The 21,445-nt window shown below is 36.8% G+C and overlaps 1 protein-coding gene across 3 annotated transcripts in view; it reads left to right on the forward strand.

Moving 5' to 3' along the window:
• LOC105149490 (hypothetical protein) overlaps positions 1–21,445 on the forward strand; it is a 36,346-nt gene that overhangs the window by 13,941 nt on the left and 960 nt on the right. Inside the window, exons 1-12 of one of the 3 annotated variants that reach the window (XM_087406165.1) lie at positions 9,878–11,755; positions 11,892–12,102; positions 12,789–13,313; positions 13,787–14,663; positions 15,103–15,993; positions 16,980–17,177; positions 18,873–19,057; positions 19,672–19,923; positions 20,004–20,165; positions 20,446–20,731; positions 20,820–21,051; positions 21,153–21,306. In XM_087406165.1, coding sequence (XP_087262291.1) covers positions 11,941–12,102; positions 12,789–13,313; positions 13,787–14,663; positions 15,103–15,993; positions 16,980–17,177; positions 18,873–19,057; positions 19,672–19,923; positions 20,004–20,165; positions 20,446–20,731; positions 20,820–21,051; positions 21,153–21,306 — 3,924 coding nt within the window. In that variant the 5' untranslated portion in view covers positions 9,878–11,755; positions 11,892–11,940. Of the gene's footprint in view, positions 1–9,877; positions 11,756–11,891; positions 12,103–12,788; positions 13,314–13,786; positions 14,664–15,102; positions 15,994–16,979; positions 17,178–18,872; positions 19,058–19,671; positions 19,924–20,003; positions 20,166–20,445; positions 20,732–20,819; positions 21,052–21,152; positions 21,307–21,445 lie in introns of those variants that run through there. The other 2 variants (XM_011061938.2, XM_011061939.2) reach the window with 2 other exon arrangements.

The raw sequence follows: 21,445 nt of genomic DNA on the forward strand, positions 1-21,445 counted from the left end.
CGATTCCAAGCGAAGGCGCATATTCTGTTGAATTGCTTGTGCATATTTGCTCTTTTGCGACATTTTGCGACTGCAGCTGCCTCAGATTTATTCATTTTCATACAACGATTTTGAACGACGTTTCCAAAATATAAAATGGCGTGTCGAAGAAATATCTTTAAAATTTGCAAATTTTGAAAAGAAATAAATAATTGATTGATCTAACGTAAATGAAAAACGATTCAGTTGGTTCACATCAACTTTTCCTTTTCTTTACATCATGAAAAGCATTATGAAACTTTATTATGTTTCCTGTGACTTTTGTATGAATTATAATAATCTAATAACTGACACAGATTTACAAAAAAAAAAAAATCCATAATTTTATACGCGAAGCATCTTTCTTTATAGAAAGAACGGGATTATTCTTGGAACAGCCAGCTTGACCGATCGATGATTGTGAGATGTGTGTACCAGAACAAGATTTCTTCGGTTCCTTCTAAGGAAGGAAATCTACCTGGCAGTCCTTGTGCTACTTCGCGGTCATATCAGTCGATTCGTCGACAGTAATACGCTGTTCGGTCACGGACAATTCATTTATATTAACTAGCTTCTGAATAATTTTCGAAGAATCCGTTTTATTTAATATCTCGCTACAATACGTGTATCATATTGTATCTCATTTATATCGAACTTCTTTATTTGTAACCAAGAAAGTTCATTATTTTTTTAATACGCGCGCGGAACTAACGAACACTTGCTGTGGAGCATAGAAATTGTTAAGCCACTTTGAACAGTATGCAACTTCGTAATTTCTATCGCGAAGACTCACCGGACATCAGAGGTTCATCGCTCCCGGAAGTACTATAGTTCTCGCGGGACGCGACAGGTACGTGATGTGCAAGTATATATAAGAATCACAAGTTTAGAAACAAACGTTGTACTAATTAATGCGCAAGTCTGTTCACCCCAAAGAAATTACCTTATTAGTTATTCTGTTTTGACGGTAATTAAACTCAGTCGTATGGGGAAAAGGAGAAAGTCTCCAGGTTGCGTGCATCGGTCACTGTAATAAAGCCTTGCATTAATTATGTCATGGATCGCGTCGTTTCGCAGAATGAAATTCTAACGCAAGAAACTCCGAATTAGAGAAAGCGACAGAGAAAGAGAGAGAAAAGTTGAATAAAAAAAAGGTAGAGTCACCACATAAAATTATTCACCTCAATAGATAAAATTATTCACCTCGATAGATAAAATTATACACCTTTTGATATCTTATCGTTCCGGTTGGGATTAGAAATAGGTAATTGGATTTTCCCAACATTTAAGCGAAAGAGGAAAGAGCAACGTACGACGACCTAAAATGCGTATGGAAATCGAAATATTTCGGAATAAAAATTGATGAGACAGAATCGCACGATGAGACAGAAAAAAGAAAGTGCACGCTATTCGATGATCCTAGAAATCGTGATACGATTACATGCGTCCGATTTCTTCCAAGAAACTAAGAAAATGCAGGCCTACTTAATCGAGACCGGTTGATTGAGGAACGTATCTCTATAAGGTATCGGGAAAAAAGAAGTAATCGATGCATAAACGATATTACCTATGTGAATTAAATACTATTTAGAAGAGAGCATGTATCATATTAATACATAAACGCATTCTTTGTTTTCTCAAAGACAGTGTATGGCATTTTTGCGTCATTTGGTATCTCATTCGCATCGCGTGTATTTTACCGTTTCTCTCTGTAATGTAAAAAAATAACTGATTATTAATACATCTTATACATTTTTTGTTTTATCTATTTTATTATACAAAATGCCTTTATATCATTCAATTTTTTCTTCGACTAAATATTCATGGATAGCATGTTAAAATATAACTTTTTTTTGTAATAATTTTTATATTAAAATATCGAAATTTTAAATTTTATACAGCAAGATTTATCCCACTGTCGGTCTCTACAGCTGAATGTATTAATATACGGCAGATACAAAGAGAAAGGGAGAAAAAGACCATGGCTAGAAAACGGTATCGTGGGTCCGATATTTTTCTCCAACGAACTCCTATGACGTAGGCTATTCAAGTGAGATTTAAACGATCTCGACGAACTTGTCACGAGTGTCGCGGGCTCTTAGCAGCGCTTCCGGATGACTATAGGAACGAGACGATTATGGGAAGCTTAAGAGCCGCGAAACACACATACTTGATGTGTCTTTCTTTCTTTCTCCATGTACGTGGAATATCGGGGACACTATCTGCTCTGCTCTCTTCTCTCTGCTCGCCTTCTACGAGCAATGGGAAATCTAGCACGCATTACACGAGCACTAATCCGACATAGTTCCGAGCATCTCGGCTAAGGATTGTCCATTAGAACCGGAAGTTTTACTCGCGAACTTTGAAACGAAACCCATGTTCATTGCATTAGCGAAATGTATCAATTTAATTCATTGATTATTTACGTTCATTCGATTAAATTTTGCACGATTAATATTTATTAAAATCAAAGAAAAATTTCGTTACTGATTCTCATATAGCTTCAATGTAATCATAGACAGAAACTTGTAAAATAAAATAGGACTTCCATAGCGTTATATGCCTCTCAAATGCTCTTAAGTGTCATAGTTAACACATAATTATATGTTAAATGTATGCTAATTGTAGCAGGTATAAAAAATAAAATATCTACGAATTAAAGATACACGAAATGATTAAGTATCAGGATGACTGATGGCTTGTTTATATCATTTATCTGTAAATGATATTAAGAGATGTCCTCTTTTTCATGCCTAGAGGTAAAATAAAAAATCAACTCTGTCAGTTTGTCATAAGTTATGCTTGGTGAAAGTTGGCAGTGATTAATTATATATTGTTAAAAAATATATATATAAGATACCTAATCCGAATATAGACCATCTTTGGAAATATTGTTGATTCTCATTTTAATTAAAATAAAAAAAGAAAGTAATGCAGAGTAGAGGCAAGTTTTAGTTTCACATTGTATCCAATGAAATTAATTATATATGACAAGTCAGATTATGATAATTCATAGTCATCTATTTAAAAGATAGAATTTTCGAAAAATGATGACGTGGGCAATGCGTGGGCCACAATGGAAAGTCGAGCCATGTCCAGGCTTCTAAATCAGATATTCTCTCGTTAAAAAAGAGACGTGCGATTTATGGAGCTTTACTTTATCTTATCTTGATATCTTGGCATAAAACAACATTCCGCTTTCGGAGAAGAGCGAAAAGCGCTAAGCAGGCGTTACGAATGTGGAATTAATCGCGTACGATCGCAGTGAAAAGACGGCCGGTGGTTTAGGCGTGGATCGAAGTGGCGATGAGCGGGATCGCAAGGTTACGCGAGGGAAAGTCCACCTCGCGCATCCACCCACACAATGCCGTTTCGCGCATTCCGATTCTCAAAGTGAAAGAACCGAAGCCCCGACATTAAAAACGTCATACATATGGATAAAGCGTGCGCATGTAAAGGCGCGGATGTGTTGATTGCGCACTCGCGCGGTCTCATCCAGCCCACAATACGCATATATACGCACATGTACGCGCACGGTACGCACCGCAACTGCGAAAACGCGTGGAAAGCCGGTCTCGGTGCCGCGAGAAACCCGCACGTTTCTTCGGAATAACGAAGTCGGAAAGAATGGCAAGAAATTCAATGACGAATATAGGGCACAAGAAGCGTCTGTACGCAGACCAAACAAACGAATAGATATAAGCGGAAATTTAGAACGAAAGAAATAAAGATGTAATAATGACAAAATTTGTATATTATTATACATGAGAGCAGGTTGTAATTTTTAATTTAAGATTGAGGCTGGAGTAATTCTCTTCCAACTAACAACGCACGGAAGGATGCATTTTCTGCATTAATATTCCAGTAATGTAGAAACGTGTAATAGAGCTTAAATTACAGAGTACGTATATTGTAACTAATAAAAATATCTAAAAATAAATATTGCTCCTTTGTCATTTCCCTATAGGCGCATCATATTATTTAACATTAAGTAATATTTCACGTGTATTCTTAGAATATTAAATGTAACATTTTAAGAATATTTTATTAAAATTAATTATATAATATTTTCCAAAAAAGATGAAATTGATGAATTAAATAATTTTCCAAATATTAATGGATAGTTATATATCCATTCCTGATAATATGATTATTAAAAGTAATATTATTTAATGTTACTGTACTATCGTATAAACATTAAAATTAATATTATAACAATATTTACTTTAATTTATAAAACTGCTACATCTGTTCTAATAGTAAGTACGTACTTAAAATCACGGTGAAATGTTTTTCTAGTACAAAATACAACATGGACTGATAAGAACTTTTTGTTGTTGGATTGTGAATTCAAATTGCACTAAATTAAAAATAATTAACATTTACAAATATTTTAATATTTCAGGGATATTATATAAGTGGATATATAACTTCTATAGAATACTTTTATAATATTAAAAAATATTATGTGATATTCTCGAAAATTATAACTTATTTTAATTTTTTAAATAATATTCATATAATAATATTCTAGACATATTTTGCGCTTATAGGGTTTTATGTTAAACTTACTTTGTCAAAGAAAAATTAAACGCTCAGGTGAAATTTCAGGTGAAAATTTCTTTTAACCTAAGAGTGACCACTGTCTATGACGACAAAAGTATTTTATTTAACATGCTAGAACGATATTGGCCGCGATTAGAGGAAGTATACCCATTATTAAGAAGCGTGAAATAGTTGATTGAACAACTTCGGTTTCGGAATGCCGCGGTAAAGGGTACCTACCTCTCGTGGCCTGATCGAATCTGGGAGCAGAAGAATCTGGGATCGGATACACACGGGCGCAGTCCCCAGTCTAGCTGTGGAGGAGGTGTGGTTACGATCGGAGCTGGTCGACCTCGTTTAGGACCGGTAAGAGCATAATACGAATACGTCGCGGCGCGGCGTCGCGTCGTTTCGACAAAAAGGAGCGAGCGTAAAATCGATTCTGCAACCGTTTTGTCCATGCGTACTGCAAACGCGTCAAGTACGTTTTCGTTTTACCGCCTTTTGCCGGAGTAATAAATCGTATGAAGAAATGAACGCGGATATTCTCTCGATTCGCTTCTGATGCAAGCATTCATTGTCTCTGGAGCATTAATTCACGTTCCCTTTGTTAAGAAACTTCTTTACTTCTTCCCCCGACGACAGATTTTTTTCGACGGAGGAATGAAAATGCTACACTATACGGTACTATACGGTACAACACCCTTGAAATTCGAAAGTACGAAACTAGCTGTTGTTCAAGTTAAGAGCTAACCAGAGATAAACGTAGCGCTCTGGTGTTTTAAACAAAGGGAAAACGGGAAATGTATGCTTTACTTAACGGAACATGCAGAATGCTTACTTAAAACATAAAATCGTATTACCGTCCTCTCGCACAGTTTTATATTTACTTTGCTTCTTGTAAATACTTTACGTATAAGTTACTTTACAATTTGTTGCAGTACAGTTTTTCACGCAGCATGTAGATAATTTTTAGGAAAGTGGTTTGGTTCTTTTTTTTTTTTCAAGGAAACCTTGTTACACTGTATTGAAAACCAGATTAGTATTTTGAAATGCAAAGTACCTTGGGAGGGTATATATTCAAGAATAGAATGGTTCCGGGTCATAAGCCGGAAACCGGTTTAAGTTCGGCTCGAGTACGAACTCCATCACCTTCGGCGTTAACAAACGCGCGTTAAAATATTACGATAGAGTAGAATACGAATCCAAGATAGCTACAAATCAGTTTTTGCTGCGCCATATTTATTTATTTCGTAGAGGCGAGAGGGAGGAAAGCTCGCGACACGATACCGAAATGTAACGCTATTCGTTGCAGACGTTCTGTTCTCCATTTAGCTACGTCAGGAAGTATACAATGCGCCTCTTCTCATTTTTCGCGCGATTATGTGAAACTCGTGCACATTCGCGTCGGAAGCCGGATGACCCAAATGAAATACTTGGGCAGATAAAGAAGTCTCGACTTTACAAGCTGGGTTGAAAAAAGAGAAAAAAGTGTGGACTAGCGGCATCAAAATTGCTGTTGCTCAGATGTAACTAATTCAATAAACGTACCTATGCTAAATTGCATGACGTGCATTGTCGTCGATGACATATCAATTGTTGCCATTTAGTGCCTTTTATGCTATAGTTAAGTACATTATCAAAGCTTTTAATATTATTGATAATAAGAATTGAAGCGAAATGTATAACGTAGTATTTTGTGATGACTTAATAAATATAAAATGGTTCTAATTTAATATAATCCCACAATGTGATGGTTTTAATTTAATATAAATTCCACATAAATTAGTAAATAACGCTTTAAAGAGGAATTTTAGAATATCACTGTGAACCTCTCACAATCATGATCTTGTAATTAATTTGATTAAACTGGAAAGCATTAAAATGATCTTGTCTATAAAGAAATATAATATTGCACAATATCATTTTATTCGGAATGGCAGCGAGTGCCTATAAAACGCAGACTATCTGAGGCTACCGTAAATCACAGATTCCAAAGAATGAATTCAACATGATTGTCGTTATGTCCAAGTGATGCAGACGGCACGCTAATAACGCGAAAAAATGGTCGTTAATCATGCGACAACGGTTCCCAACGCAACGGTTTACTGTTAGACGGAGATTACTTGGTTCGGTATGGCGCATGCAGTTAAGTGAGTGCAGTTTTTGCAGTTGCAGCGTATTCACTTAGAAGATTCACAAATTGCATAACGCGCAGTGAAAATTGAATTATGTTTTGCGAATTATGATTTATCGATAATATAATATTTTTTCTATAATATAGTTAATTTTAACAATTTTTATTAAAATTGTTCCAAAAATATTAATTTTTAAGTTTTTTTTTTAATTATATGTATATATATATATATATATTATATATATATAATGATTTTACAAATAATATATGATAAAAATGTAAATTGTAAGATAAAAAGAATAATAACTATGATAAAACGTTGTCACCTTATGAGTTGAAAGTGGACTACATTAAATCGTGATAATTTCACGCTCAATTACAGTCCCGCTTATCTTTAATTTAATTTACGATAGCTGTTCCTAAAAATCTATTTTTACTATTATTATTATTAATCCTCTGAATTAATTCTATTTTCTTGATAAAAATACAGACCGTTTCTTACAAACGTTTCGTATAAAAGACTCGGTACACACGATAATCATCCAATTGTGACGATCTTGACTGCTTCCGAGCAAACGATGTCTCATATGAAATGATGTAATCCGTGCTCTTAATGCGCCTCGAATGGCTAGTACCAGCTACTTATTACCTCGCTCTTGACCCATTAAGTCTTTTGCCTCTCGACTGCTCTCGAACGACGTACCCTGCGATCTCAAATGAACGGTCCACCTTCCTCTTCTCTCCTCCAGGTAATTCTTCGTTCGCGCTCCGTCGAAAATTCCCAGACGTCTTACGGTTGTTAGGGGCGAGTTTAATGCCCGCAATCAAGCGGCAGACTAACAGTAATTATTGCAGTACGACGAAAAGAATGTGAGTCGCGCCATAGCGGAATCTCTCACTCCTATGATCACGGAAGTCCTCGTTGTTACTCTCTCCTGTTCTTTGCGCTCGAGTTTGTAGTGCACATCCGGTTTGTATTTGTGCGAAGACACATATGTCTGATGGCGAATAGTCTCGTCATTTCTTCCGTAATGCATATTAGCGTTATCATCGTTTCTGTGAGAAATAACGCGAGACGAACGTCGATAATTATTTATTTACTCCGCAACGCACTTTTCTTCGCACGGGATGATTCACAGGGTCTGCTTCGCCGAATGCGTTATCACTGCATTGTCATTTCCGCACAAAGGTAGACTAAATAAATAGTATCGCTTGTTACTTATGACTTACAAGCATTCATTAACTGAATACTTGGATTACTCATTATCGGTTAATCATTATTCGTGATAAACGTGTTTATAAATCCGTGTTTATATTAGATATCCAATAAGGAAATCTGAAGACTGATTTCTCGCAGATTAATATTGATGAATTCTTAATTAAAATTGAAATTTTTGGTAGATATTTATTTATATACTTTTAATCGATTTCTTCTTATATACAACCTTGAGACGAATCCAAAAGCTATTTCTGTGAACTATAATTAAATTTCTCTGTACATTTGAAACAGATAATTAAGGTCTTTTTTTTTTTTTTTAAACAAGAGATTTTATGCGGCGTAAATAACAAAGCCGCGAGGAACTTTCTGCCTTCCCAAGAGTTCTGTAGGATTAAAGCCTTCGAGTGTTGCAATATGTAAAATTCATTGGCATTGAACCTCGCCTTGCTCTTCGTCTGCTGTGCCTTGGCGCGCCACGCCACGCGTCATCTCAATGGAATGAGAAGTCCCGACAAGGTCCGCCTCTGTAACCGAAGAAGAAAGGAACTTCTTTGTAGCGACCCAGACGGTTCCGTGTAAAAATATGAAGGGTTTATCCCTTTTCGTAGAATACGCTGTTACGTAGACACGGGATTAATTTACAGTAATCTCCGAGTAGTAAACTACGACAATTAGTACTGAATGTACAGTTATCCGGTAACCGTTTATGAAGAATGTACTTAATTTATAATAATTGCAAAGGCAACATTATTATTCCGCAGTAACTCGGAGTCGTCAAAGAACGATTTGTATATTTTAAGTTAATGCGTTTTGTTGGTTTAGGAAGATGAGAGAGAGAGAGAGAGAGAGAGAGAGAGAGATCTGAATAATTAAAATTCTATGTAAGAAAAACATTAAAACGTAATTATATCTTTACAGATCAGACTTTTTATTTATTTATAAAAAATTTATATTGCATGTTTAATTAATAACGGAATAAATAATGGAGTATATATTTTACTCCTTTAAATAACTTTTATTGATGGCATATATTAAGCTTATTTTGATATAAAATATAAGAAAGAATTTCGTATAATTTTTACATAATTTAATAATTTATGTCGATGGATTAAGAATATTATTTCATAAAATTAAAGATCCTTGATTTAAAAAATAAGACAAATTAAAAATATTTAAAAACTTCTAAATTAAATTATTTTCGAAAAATATTCGAAAAGAAACAATGATATCTAATAAATGTTTTATTATATCTTGAAAACTAACGTGGTTATAAATTTAAAAATATAATATATAATTCCTAATTTAAAAATATATTTTCCTCTTCTAAAGAAGGATCTCTCTTTCTTTTAATAAATAATTCTAGAACTTTCTAAACTGTTGACTCAGATATATAAATAGTGGTAAAATACATGATAGGACAAATAACAACACATAATGTCACGACAATATTCTAATTGTGCAAAAGAAGTACTTGAGATTCATCGTTTAGTTTTTTTGCTGTAAAACAGGTAATGATTCTATTTCTTTACATTCCGACTAGAAGATATTAATGATATACAATTTTATTTAAATTAGAATCTAGAAATTCTTGTTCTACACTTTTCTTATATGACAACTGGCATTATAACGTTATTGTATGAAGCATCTTCACATAGAAAAGAACACGTTTATTTAATTACAACACCCGACTGTTGAATTTAATGTCAACTAGATGTAATTTTGCGTTTTAAGAACATTATTGAATTACTGAAGATGGCCAGATTGTGGCCGAAACGTTTAATGTTCTAATTAATGTAATAATAATTAAATATCACAAACTATAACTTGTGCTGTGGTTTTTTATGCTCTTCTTTTTATATATTTTTAAACGTTTTATTCCTTGAAATATTTAATGTATGATACAAAAGTTATTTTCTATCAATAAATTTATAGAGAAATAAATATGTGATTGCAGCATATGTAGTACTCTGGAATTAAAAAAATTTATTAAAGTGTTTCAGTTGAAGAGCTAAATCACATTCCAAACACGGAACTCTCAGGCGTTTGTCTACTTAGACCTCTTGAACTCCATTTAAGCGAAATAACAACCTTGAAGTTCCTATTGCTTTGTCGCGAGAATAACGTTCGCCTCAATGCCACTGCACGAACTGCAATTCAACCTTTTTCCCTTCCCCTGCTTCTTTTCCTTTTTTTCTGTCTTGGAACTGGTCCGAACTGGCAAAGGATTCTTTCCTGATTTTCTTAGAGGAACTTGGTATCCAACCATGAAGCACGTTTACGATATTAATCTAAATTTTTATGTGACTGCGTCACAGATTTTCCACGTGTATGAAAGACGCGGACAGGAACGCGAGAGACGTAACGGATCAACGAGATCGGCAACGGTACTTTGTGCCTGGTCTGCAAGTACTCGCAAGTCCTGCATGCTAATGGGACATCATCGTGGACGTCGTCGTGTTCTTTTCGTCTTCGATGATATCCTTCGTTCCAGTGTGTCGCGCACGCGATTTCCCCTGCGATTAATATCTAAATTAAGAGAGAGAGGATTCTCCAGTTTCGCAGCTTCTGCAATAGACAGCGAATATTTGTCAATAGCGAGAGGATGATTCAAGAAATCTTTGCGACGTCGTTGCTCTCTAATGTTGTCTGCGTATATGCCAATCAAAAAATTAATAAATAATTTTGCATTAACAAAAAGAATAGTTCAATTTTATTAAAGTATCTAAAAATTTAGTTAAATACAGATTTGAAAGTAATTTTGTTGGATCAAAATAATTACATAGAACGCTGGAGCTGATTGCTAGAATGTCAAAACAATGCTTTTGCAGCATTGTTTACATCATGCTTGCGTTTCCTATGTAATTATTTGATGACTCAACAAAATTATTTTCTGATCTGCACCTAACTAAATTTTTAGATATTTCAACAAAATCGTTATTTCAGATGTAGAATATTTTATATATTATTATATAAGTCACTACATTAAATTTTTGAATAATATAATCTATAAAAATAATTTTCCCACTAATTGCTTTTCAAAAAGCATTCACTTTTGATTATATCAGTTAGTGCATCGTTAATGAGAAAAAATTATTTTTATAGATTTTAGAATCACTCAAAAAAGTGATCTTGCAGTTATAGCGAAAATTATCTAAGTAAGAAAAATAGCTAAAATAGATAAATTTCTAACAAGTACTGATATTGGATATGCACTGCATCTAATCACAGAGATAGAATTTAGATTTATGTTATAAATTCTACGTATATGATACATATTTTATACATACATAATTTTCTATCAGATACAAAAAAAACAACGATAATTCTAGCTGGAGCAGCAAAATATTTTTTTGCGTGAATAGATATAATCTAAAGAAATATCCGGAATGTAGCACGGAGCAAAATTAATTGGAAGAACTGCTCGACTCTCATTTTCGACTACCTTCATAGAAAGAAAAATTCAACAATGGCACAATATTCTTACGTTATTACTTGCTAATGACGGGTACAGGCTAGGCCATCGCTGTTGCAAATAAAGCCGAGACCGGAAGTGAGGCAATTACTCAGCCGGTCGGGCAGCTCCAGTCAATTGTCCCGATTGTATTGCCACAGTAGCCACTGCCGACGCTGCGGACAGGAAAATGTACTCACTCGTTTCGTTTTGGTTTTTAACGACCATCCAAGGTAATCGCTCGTTGACAGGCGCGCTTCGTCGTTAAGCGAATTCTAGGGAACGGCTGCAAATTGATCCTCCGTAATAACCTGAGCTGTCCAACGGAATTTTGAAAAATTTTAAAGAAAACATTTAAAATTCATTCACAAATTTATTTTTACATGTAAGTATATTTTCTCAGAACAAAAATAATTTCTCGCGCTCTATCACGTCCGTTCGTTCCGCGTGCACAATGCACCGTTGATCGTTGCACCGGCTGAAGAATCGAATCGATTACTATTTCACCTCTTTCCTTTCAGAGTGATGATGTAACGGGGCTTTCGCTGTCGCTGTCGCGGTGAGGCAACAATGTCCACACAATGCAATCGCTTTGTGCAAAACGCCTGGAAGAAGGAGCTCTGCTCGAACTGTTTCAAACCGAAGGAGGAACATGCGCCGGCTGACGATATCTTGCGATTGAATGTCGAGAAGGCTTCCACGAATTTGAAGATTGATCATCTTCAGTTGCAGGTACAAAATACATCGTACATAATAATATATGCTTGTGTATATACAATATTATACACGCAATAGATTTGTATATTGTATTTAAGCGTAAATTTTCAATTAGATTATAGAAATATCACAACTACATTCAAAATATATATTTTGTTTATGTACGTTGCATATTTGCAGCAATCAGGAAAAACAGCTTTATGTTAAAAACACTTTGGGTTTATTTGAATTATATTTTTAGATCCAGCGGAATGTTGTTCTTTCTCAATTTTAGATTAAAAAAATATAATTGAATCACAACAGAGCGTTTATTAAAGTTTTTTTCTGCTGAACGCCAACAACACTTATAATTATTGTTGATTGCTTTTATGATTTATATTATTTACAATTTATATATACAGTTCAATTTATATATACACGGCACGCGCTATAATTAATGTCAAAAGATCAATATATAATATATCAAGTAGTCGATAGTTTATATGAAGATAACACTCTCTATCATCATCATATTAAAAGTCATATTAAAACAACTCGTTTTTCAAGTTATTTGTATATCGCGTAACTACATCTAATTAACGGGACATAATCATTAGTAATTAGAGCGATTAAAAGGTTTCCTGTTTGTGTAGTTATACATTATAGATAAAAAAAATCGCATTCCTTTCCTATTGGAATCAGATGATCGAATAATCTTGCAGAGTATTCTTCGTGACAAAACGGTTTGTCGGAAAGATCAACGAAAAAAGAACGTCGGTTTCCCCGAGTCTCTCACCGAGGTAATCGGTTATGGCGGCGATGACTTCTCTGACGGTGAGGAGGATAGGGATGGGATCCAGATCGACTCCTCTGCGAAATCGGAGGACCTGGTGCCGGACAGCGAGGAGGAACGAGCGTTATTCGACTTGACCCGCGCGAACACGAACTTCAATACGGTCACCGCAAATTTGACGAATGTCGAGACCAACAGTTCGCACGACGTGTCCAAGTCAACGACGGCGTCGCCTGCCAAATCTTTCGCCTCACTGATGCTGGGTAAGATACAGAGAGACGCCGATGGCAGGAAAACGACTCTCTTGGTCTCTGTAACGCCTTTTGGTGGAGAAGAGGCCGTACCCACCGCCAAAAGACCGACCGATCGAAAGATCAACACGATCAACTTACAAACCAGTCCGTTTGTTAGATTAAAACCCGGCGACGATGGATCGTCGGATAACACTGCCGAAGTAAGTAAAACGAAAGTATAAATAAAATAATTTAAATTTTATCGCGAAATTTATTTTCATCAAAACAGGTTATTTAATTAGATACAAGTTGAGTTATTCTTTGTTCTTATTCTTGATTTTGTAAACAAAGTTGAATATTAGCAAGTTAAATATTATTAATTACAGCATATTTAAATGACATTAAAACGAATCATATGATATTGCACCTTCTGATAAAATAATATCTATTATTTTTTTATTCTTTCTTAACCAATATTATTTATTAAAAAGATACTATCCTTAATGATTTTGTAACAATTCTTACATTTACTGTTAGAAAAGTTCAGTTTAGTACAATTTACACTAAGATTATTTAGATAAGAATATTATAAAGCAATATTATAAGTAAAAGTCATCAAATCATTTTACGAATTTAAATATCACTTTGCAAGCAAGAAGTTTTTCAATAGATATTTTTATATTAAATGTTAAAGGCCGCAAAGAAACTCAGTGGTCCAGAGCGGAATAAGATCGAAGAGCAAGAACAAAAATCTTCCTCAGAATTAGGAAAAATTGTAGACATGCCGTTGATCACCTCTGCCAATATGATTTCCATTATGCGAAGGGAGACTACGGCGGATACTGCCAATATGGATGCGGTGAAGATGGAAACAACGGCGCAGAAATACTTGTCCGTCTCTAAAGTCGACAAGAATAACGCCACAAGTGTCCCCCTTAACACCGTTTCAGCAACAAAGAAGACTGAAATCGAGACTTCGTCAGGAATGTCTACGCAATCTGTGCTGAGTAATGACGTGGGAGAGAGCGTAAAGAGGACGATGACAAGTAAAAGCGATTGTGCGAAACAAGACCAAGGAAAAGAAGAGAGGATCGAGCTCGTTCCGTTGACGCCTTCGAAGAACGAGGAGACACCGGAGAGTGATCGATCGATGAATGTCGACAAGAATGTCAACGGTGTCGACAATGGTAAGGAAGCTCCGTCGTCGCAGATACGCGAGGTCGAAGGAGAGTGCGAGGGCGCGGAACGGAAAAAATTCTGTTTCGACAGCAGTCGCGAGCTCGCGGGCGAACCGGATGGCAAAGCGGATGAGGAAGAAGTGACGGAACCACCAGCGTTGCCCACGAGTCCACCGCCGATCATAACCACAGAACCGAGGCCCTCTTTCTTGCACGGTAGCGTCAATACGGACTTGAAGACAAAGCCCGCCGTACCGCAGAAACCAGCGACCTTTTCCGCGAAGGCGAGCCTAAACGATGGTCCATTCGCAGTGAGGAAAATACCCAACGGCGATTACGTGTTACCGCCTCCTTCAGTTCAAACTGTCGCCAGTAGGTCCGCTCAAAGTCTAGGTGAGTCTAACGATTAGCTCTGAAATACAATTTAAAAAAAAAAGAAACAAAAAATATTGTTCGAATTTATTTGTTCTTTTAATAATTTAAATGTTTATCATATTTTATTCGACTTAAAATGGAGATGAAAATCATCGAAAGATCGCTTCTTTAATTATTGCATTACGTCCCATCGAAATTTTTTGAAGTCCCGAAATCGTATATGTTTGAAATAGATTTTAATATTTGAGAATGGAGAAGAAAAAAATTATATCTCAAACTTTATGTTGATTAGAATTAATTGAATTTAAAAAAAGAAATTTACAACCATATATAAATATTGTTACAATGAAAATAATCTAAACAAATTTTTTCTTTTATTCTTTAGCTTTTTGTAAAAGTTTCCTTACGCAGAAATTCCCTTAACATCATTACGATGCGTCCTACTATCTCTTTCTAGGTATGCAGGATATGAGCTCTCGATGCTTAACGAAGAAGAACGTTACGAACGAGATTTTATCGGAACCCGATCAAGTCCCACCAACCATTACAGCTCAAATCTCAGAATCTGGATATCTAGCAAGAACTCCGTTGAAATCCTCTCTCTCGCCGTTGTTTACTTCCGTAACCACACCGCCAGTTTTGAGAAATTATCCGATGAGTAACGAAGAAATGGAAGAGAATGTTATGCTAGACGAGGAATTTCCGGAAATTACTCCGGTTTCTGTCTCCACAATGGAGCTCATACGTTCGCCGAACAAGAGAAGGATCGCTCCGCGACCGCCGGAATCCATGGAGGATCTCATGCCAGTCTCCTCTCTATTTGCCAGGAATCCGGGAGCGAATCTGAAGTCTGATTCCCCAGTCGTTCGCGAAAAAGAGAAGCGAGAAAGATCGTCCTCTTGCAGTCCGAAGTTTCGCAAAGCGGTCTGCGATCTACCGGACCCGACAAATGAAAATGCCAAGCAGCCGATCGAGAGAGAGTCCGTGCCTAGGAGAACGATATCTCTGTCACAAGACAGCTTAACGACGGAGAAGGATGTACGGGAGGAAAAGAAGAGAGGTAGAAACCGAAAAGGTTTCTCTCTCAAGAGGTTCTTGAGAATGGGCACGAGGAAAGACATGGATGTGATTACCGGGCAAACGTCGGGTGCGAGGACCGACGAAATACCGTCGACGCCGCAACCGAAACCGCGATTAGAAATAATCCATCCGTTGGAGTTGGACGGTGCCGCGGTTGAGGTAGTGGGAAATGATAGGATCATTGCCAGGATGAATGAGGACCAAACGGATTCCTGCGGTGCTAAAAACGATGGCTCGAGAATGGCGCGATTGCCTCCATCGATCGCGGGTAAGTACGAAGTACGAAGTTGTTTGCGATAAAATATTAAATATACGGAAAGAACGATTTTTGTTGCAGTATCTAGAAATTTAGGTAGATACAGATTTGAAAATAATTTGGTTGAAAAATAATTTCTCTATCTAGCTAAATTTTTAGATATTATAGCAAAATCATTCTTTCCGTGATACGAAAAAAATGATTGACATTTTAAATTATTAAAAAGACGTGGAAGCGTGTAAAAAAATATATATACATAGGTACATGTACATTATATGTAGATGCATTCAGTACTACAGCTGCTCACTAAGCAATTAAGTAACAATTTAATGTAATTGGTTGGATCTAAAGGTAAGAATTAATCACATTTGACCGCTATTTTAGTCGCTCAGCGAGCGATTATAGTACTGAATACACCCAATATATAGGCAGTTTCAGAATAACCGCTAAATATTTCATATACTGATAGAGCGGACTAAATTGAATCGAAAAGTCTTCTATCGTATTGCAATTCTTTTCGCAATAGTTAACAAGATATTAATTACCTACTAAAAATCGTCAAATAATAGTCCTCAATAATTTTTTATTCAAGTACTATTAACTTTACAAAAATTATTTATTTTTTTCTCATAAAACACTGTAAGAACTTTTTTAAAATTTTTTGTCAACTTTTTAGTACTGCATTTTCTTATTGGCAATTATTTTTACTAACATGAGAAAATGCGGTACTAAAAAATTCTCAGAATTTTATAAGAAGAAAATAAACAATTCTTGTCTCCTGCTGTTTTCTGTAAAGTTGGTTAGTATTTGAATAAAAAATTATTGAAAATCAATATTCGGCGATTAATTTATAACTTGCTTAATTATTGCAAAAATTGTCAAAGGCAATTTCCGACTCAGTTTAATCGACTCTACCAGCATCGAAATATTTGGCGGTCATTCTGGAACACCCTGCAACCTCGTCACGAAAGAAAAGAAACATTACGTTATTATTACAGCGAGACCTGGCAAACCACCCCCGCCGCCAAGGAATCAATCCCTCGAGGATTGGTCGAGATTGGATTTGGTGGATAAACCAGTCAGACCGCCGCCACCTCGTGCAGAGATCAAATTGAACGTCGCTTCCAGAAACGACAAGACGTCGAAAGCCACTTGGAGGCCGTCGACGACCTCGGATTCAATTTACGCGAATCTGGGTAAGTTCAGGCCTATACAGTGTAACTGAGTTAATCGTCGCGACCATTCTCGATGTTAACAGCCATACTCACACGAATCCTCGCGCCAACCTCGCTTTTTAAAACGGGAGAGACGTCGCTTCGCTTGCGTGGGTACAGCGATTGAGCCACGTGGTGATGTTTTAACTTGCATCCTCGGGGAGAATAGATGATTTTTCACTTAACGAACTGCACGCGATTATAATTCTGGGCGTCGCGCAGTTGGCCGGGTAATACTCGGAATTTTGAAACTGAGATATAATTTAGACAAATTCAAATTTCGATGATTATTCCCGATGATGGAAACGCGACATTTTCTATAAGATACAAATCGTAAGGATGGATTTGTAAGTCCTAAAGGAACTAAAATTATTAGATCTTAGAAAGTCACAATATTCTGTGATACGTATTAGATTGATAATAATGTTTCGTAATATTTACTGAAAGAGTGTATTCCTATTCTTTCGGACAAGACTCGGCTTTTAAGCTCCGGTATCGTTTCACGTAATGTAATATTAAGCAATATCGATTGAAGGCTTATAGCTTTTTATTGTTGAGGCACGACTGCTTTTGCAATGCAAGTTTCCGCGATAAGATTATCAGACAATATAAAGTTTGAGAATGGCTGGTTAAGTAAAATGTTATTTGTGCTATTTGTTGTATTTGTCGACGAAATGCTTTTTGTAACAGTGTAAACTGTACAAGAACTGTAATATCGAACATTTGTATCTGATGAATAAAACGTATATTGTTTAAAAAGAAATTTAGAGTCTTGTTCTTTCCAATCATTCGGCTCTCTTAGTCACTCTTTCTCTTCGATCGCGCCGTCTCACGTATACCGTACGGTACATAATCCCCTGTGATGCTGTGGCTTGTTCGTTGCACCTCCGCATCTTTCTGTCTCTTCCTTCTCTCATTAACGCGAACAACGGCGACGTCCATCGCGCCGACATAAGCGCGACTACTCAAGCGTAAATCGCGCGCATATCCGCGTTCACGTCTCTCTCCGTTTTCTTCCTCTTTTTCTTTTTTTTTTCCTCTTTCTACAGTGGTTACGTAACGGTGCGTACCACGAGCAACGTTAGTCGAGGACTCCTCTAACCGACGCTGGGTGCAACTAACGCCGCACGCATTGCATGCGCTGTAATCGATATCTTAGGATATCTAAGGAGTCTTGTGAATTCAATTAAAAGCTATACATAATGTACGTTTGTAAAAGTCGAAGATTCCCACCCGCAGAAGGATAAAAGATGCCGTATGTGCTATATTATTCGTCGATCCCAATGCCCGTTTTCGCTTGTAGCGTGATAGACGTTGCTCGAAGGCTTCGTCGGAAAGATGTATCCTCGCATGGTCCACGTTAGCCATCAACGCTTGAGTGCTCATAAAATCGGGTTTAGATCAGAGACTCTATATTAGAGATTATTTGGATATTAAAAAAAAATAGTTTTCATGTACCAGTAGCGATTAGTCTACATACGTCGAGCCATGAGTGAACTAACGTCCATCGTATCGCTACGTCAAACTCTGCGTTGCGCGGATGTTCCTCCAGTAGTATATCCCAGTAGTGTGTCAGGCGAACTATCTAAGCCCGGATAACTAGCCCGTTTCGTTGACATGCCTTGTGTCTTGTGATACTAACCCATGGCGCTTGACGATGGCGGATCGTGCCTGCAGCAGCGGAGGATGTTACAGGTGAGGTACGCAGTGCCCTGACACCCTCGAAACCCCAAAGAACTGCCAGCATGAGAGATCGAGCAATTTCCCAACCCGTCACGAAAAGGTCACTGGGTACGTCGGCTGAAGATCAGCACCGGGATTACGATAGGCTCGCCACTGCACGACCCACTTCCGAGTCGCCGGTAAGAGAGACTCTTCTACAAATCAGTCTGTCTAAAGTCAGACCTAGACGACGTACACGCAAACATTGAATGTGAATCGATTACTATGGTTGGACTGCAGCATGAAAATGTTAATACGAACAATATTCACACGCTGCATCCAGGATTCTTTAATTCTTTATATATAGAATGAATGTTCATAAATCTCAGGGAAAGGTAAACAGCGAAAAGAAGATAATTGCTTTGTAATTGTTGCTGCGATAATTTCCTGTACATATTTTTATTGTCAAACGGAAATAGGAAAAAAAAACGCTAAAGAGAAAGTGATGGATAATATCTTTAAGGGAAAGCAGATTGAAGTAAACTTCATTTTTAGAATTTATATATAAAATTGGTAACATCGACGTCATATTTTTTTTTGTCAAAAATTTCTGCGTTAATTTTTCTTTCATTCATCAATAAAAAAAGATACAAGAGAATAATAATATAAGAACACAGCAATTCTCTAAAAATTCAAGAGAAAAAAATGCCAAGGAAATTTATATCCGGTAAAATATGCGCCGTATGTGCTGTATTTGTTTGGAAACCATTTCAATAGCGATTTGATAGTACAGCAATTACTTGCATTTCAATAGACATCCAACGACAGTCATATGTACGAGTGCCTCTCGAGTTCGCCCGAGTGCGATTCGAATCTTGAGCTGCGGCACGGAAGCGGAAACGGATTCCGCGCCGCATGTAAAAGGAAGTCCGACAGCAGTGCAATAATCGGGGAGTCAAAGGCTCATCATCAACTCTCGTTCGTGAGGTCGATCTCGTTGCCGTATTGCGGCAGCGAGACGGAGAGCGAACTTTACGCGCCGTATACCTTCTACACTGGTGACGAGGTACGCTTTCAGAGTTTATGTTTTTTTTCATTTTGCTCCCATTAAACGTCCCTTTTTAATCGAACGCCCGTGAACTCCAGGGCGCCGAGGAGGATCAAGATTGGAAGAACGCGGATGACGAGCTGAGGATGGGCCGCTTGAGGCAACGCCGGGGGCGCACTATCGTTCATCGAAGCCTCGAGGATAATTATGGCGCGGTAGTTGTGGCGAATCACGAAGCGCTCGCCCAATTTCTTGAACAGGTTAGCTCTATATTGTAATTATTTACCGTTGTATGTTCTTGTTTGCCTGAAACACATACAAACGAGTTTCTTGTCGATCTCTCGTGTAGAGATTTTGTTATCCTCAATTTGTAGGAGTAGCTGGACTCTATGTCTATAGACTTTACCGCAGACTCAAGAAGATAATTTCCTTGAAGGAAGTTACACGTGGAATATTTTAAGTTCAAAATATTCTTTGTCTATTTGTTATGCAGCAATAAAATAATAAAAGGTGATATTTTTTCTGACTACGTCTTTTCAGGAAAATCAAACTGTCCAGTTTCCCCCAAATCTGCGTGCCCTCAAAAATGCGAATCCCCGATTGAAGCATTTTAACGTCGATACTTTGTCATCGGTCTCCATCGGTAGAAGAATATTTTGTCCTGCTACGTGGAATGATCAAAATGTCACTCTTTGCATAGCGTTTGATTTAGTTATGCCTATGCCACAAAAGGATTTTTATTTAACGCCTATAATAGAATTTGTAGATAAGGTGCCGAAAGAGATAATTGAAAAGATTCAACCTTCTAGGAACGAGGATGTCGAAGGTAGGTAATACATGTTGAAATTTCGCGACAAACAAACATTAAAAAAATATAAATTACTACGTATTTAACAATAATTCTCTTGTTTCAGCTACAATTTCAATTCTTCCATGCCTGAATGTCATTACCATACAATCATTTGGAGCGATGTCGAAGGACATAAACGGTGAGGGCGCGAGCAGAGAAACGTCGTTCGTCTTTCTTCAACTGGTCAACGCTCTGAAGAGTCTTCAAGCACGCGGAATCGAGGATGCCAGCAAATCTCTAAGCGACGTTGTACTTTGCAGAGAGGATGTTTATTATCGACTGTACCTCCTACAAGGGTTAGTATTTTCTTGTGTAACGACAACTTGACGCAGTATAATAATATAATCGCACGGATCTCCACGATCCCGTTATTCAATGTTTAACTTCCGTTTTGCAGGAGGTTAAACATAGACCCGAGCGACGAGTCTAGCGAGGAACGGGTCTCTTTGTGCGAATGCGCTCTAATAGCACTGCAACAGTTGCATCTGACGGACGAACTACCTCTCATACAAGATTTACTGATACGTGAGAAAGCGGTTACCCTCTCGCAGGTGAAAACTTATTTCAATTTCATTCAAATTCGCAGGATGCACGTGCAAATATTTGCAATTTAATTATAAATTTATTTTACCGTGCCTATACTTATATCTTTTTTAATTATTAAATTTGCATGCCTTTTTAAACTAAAAA

Source organism: Acromyrmex echinatior, chromosome 5 (genome assembly GCF_024713525.1).
Source record: "Acromyrmex echinatior isolate Ae372 chromosome 5, ASM2471352v2, whole genome shotgun sequence".
Lineage (NCBI taxonomy): Eukaryota > Metazoa > Arthropoda > Insecta > Hymenoptera > Formicidae > Acromyrmex > Acromyrmex echinatior.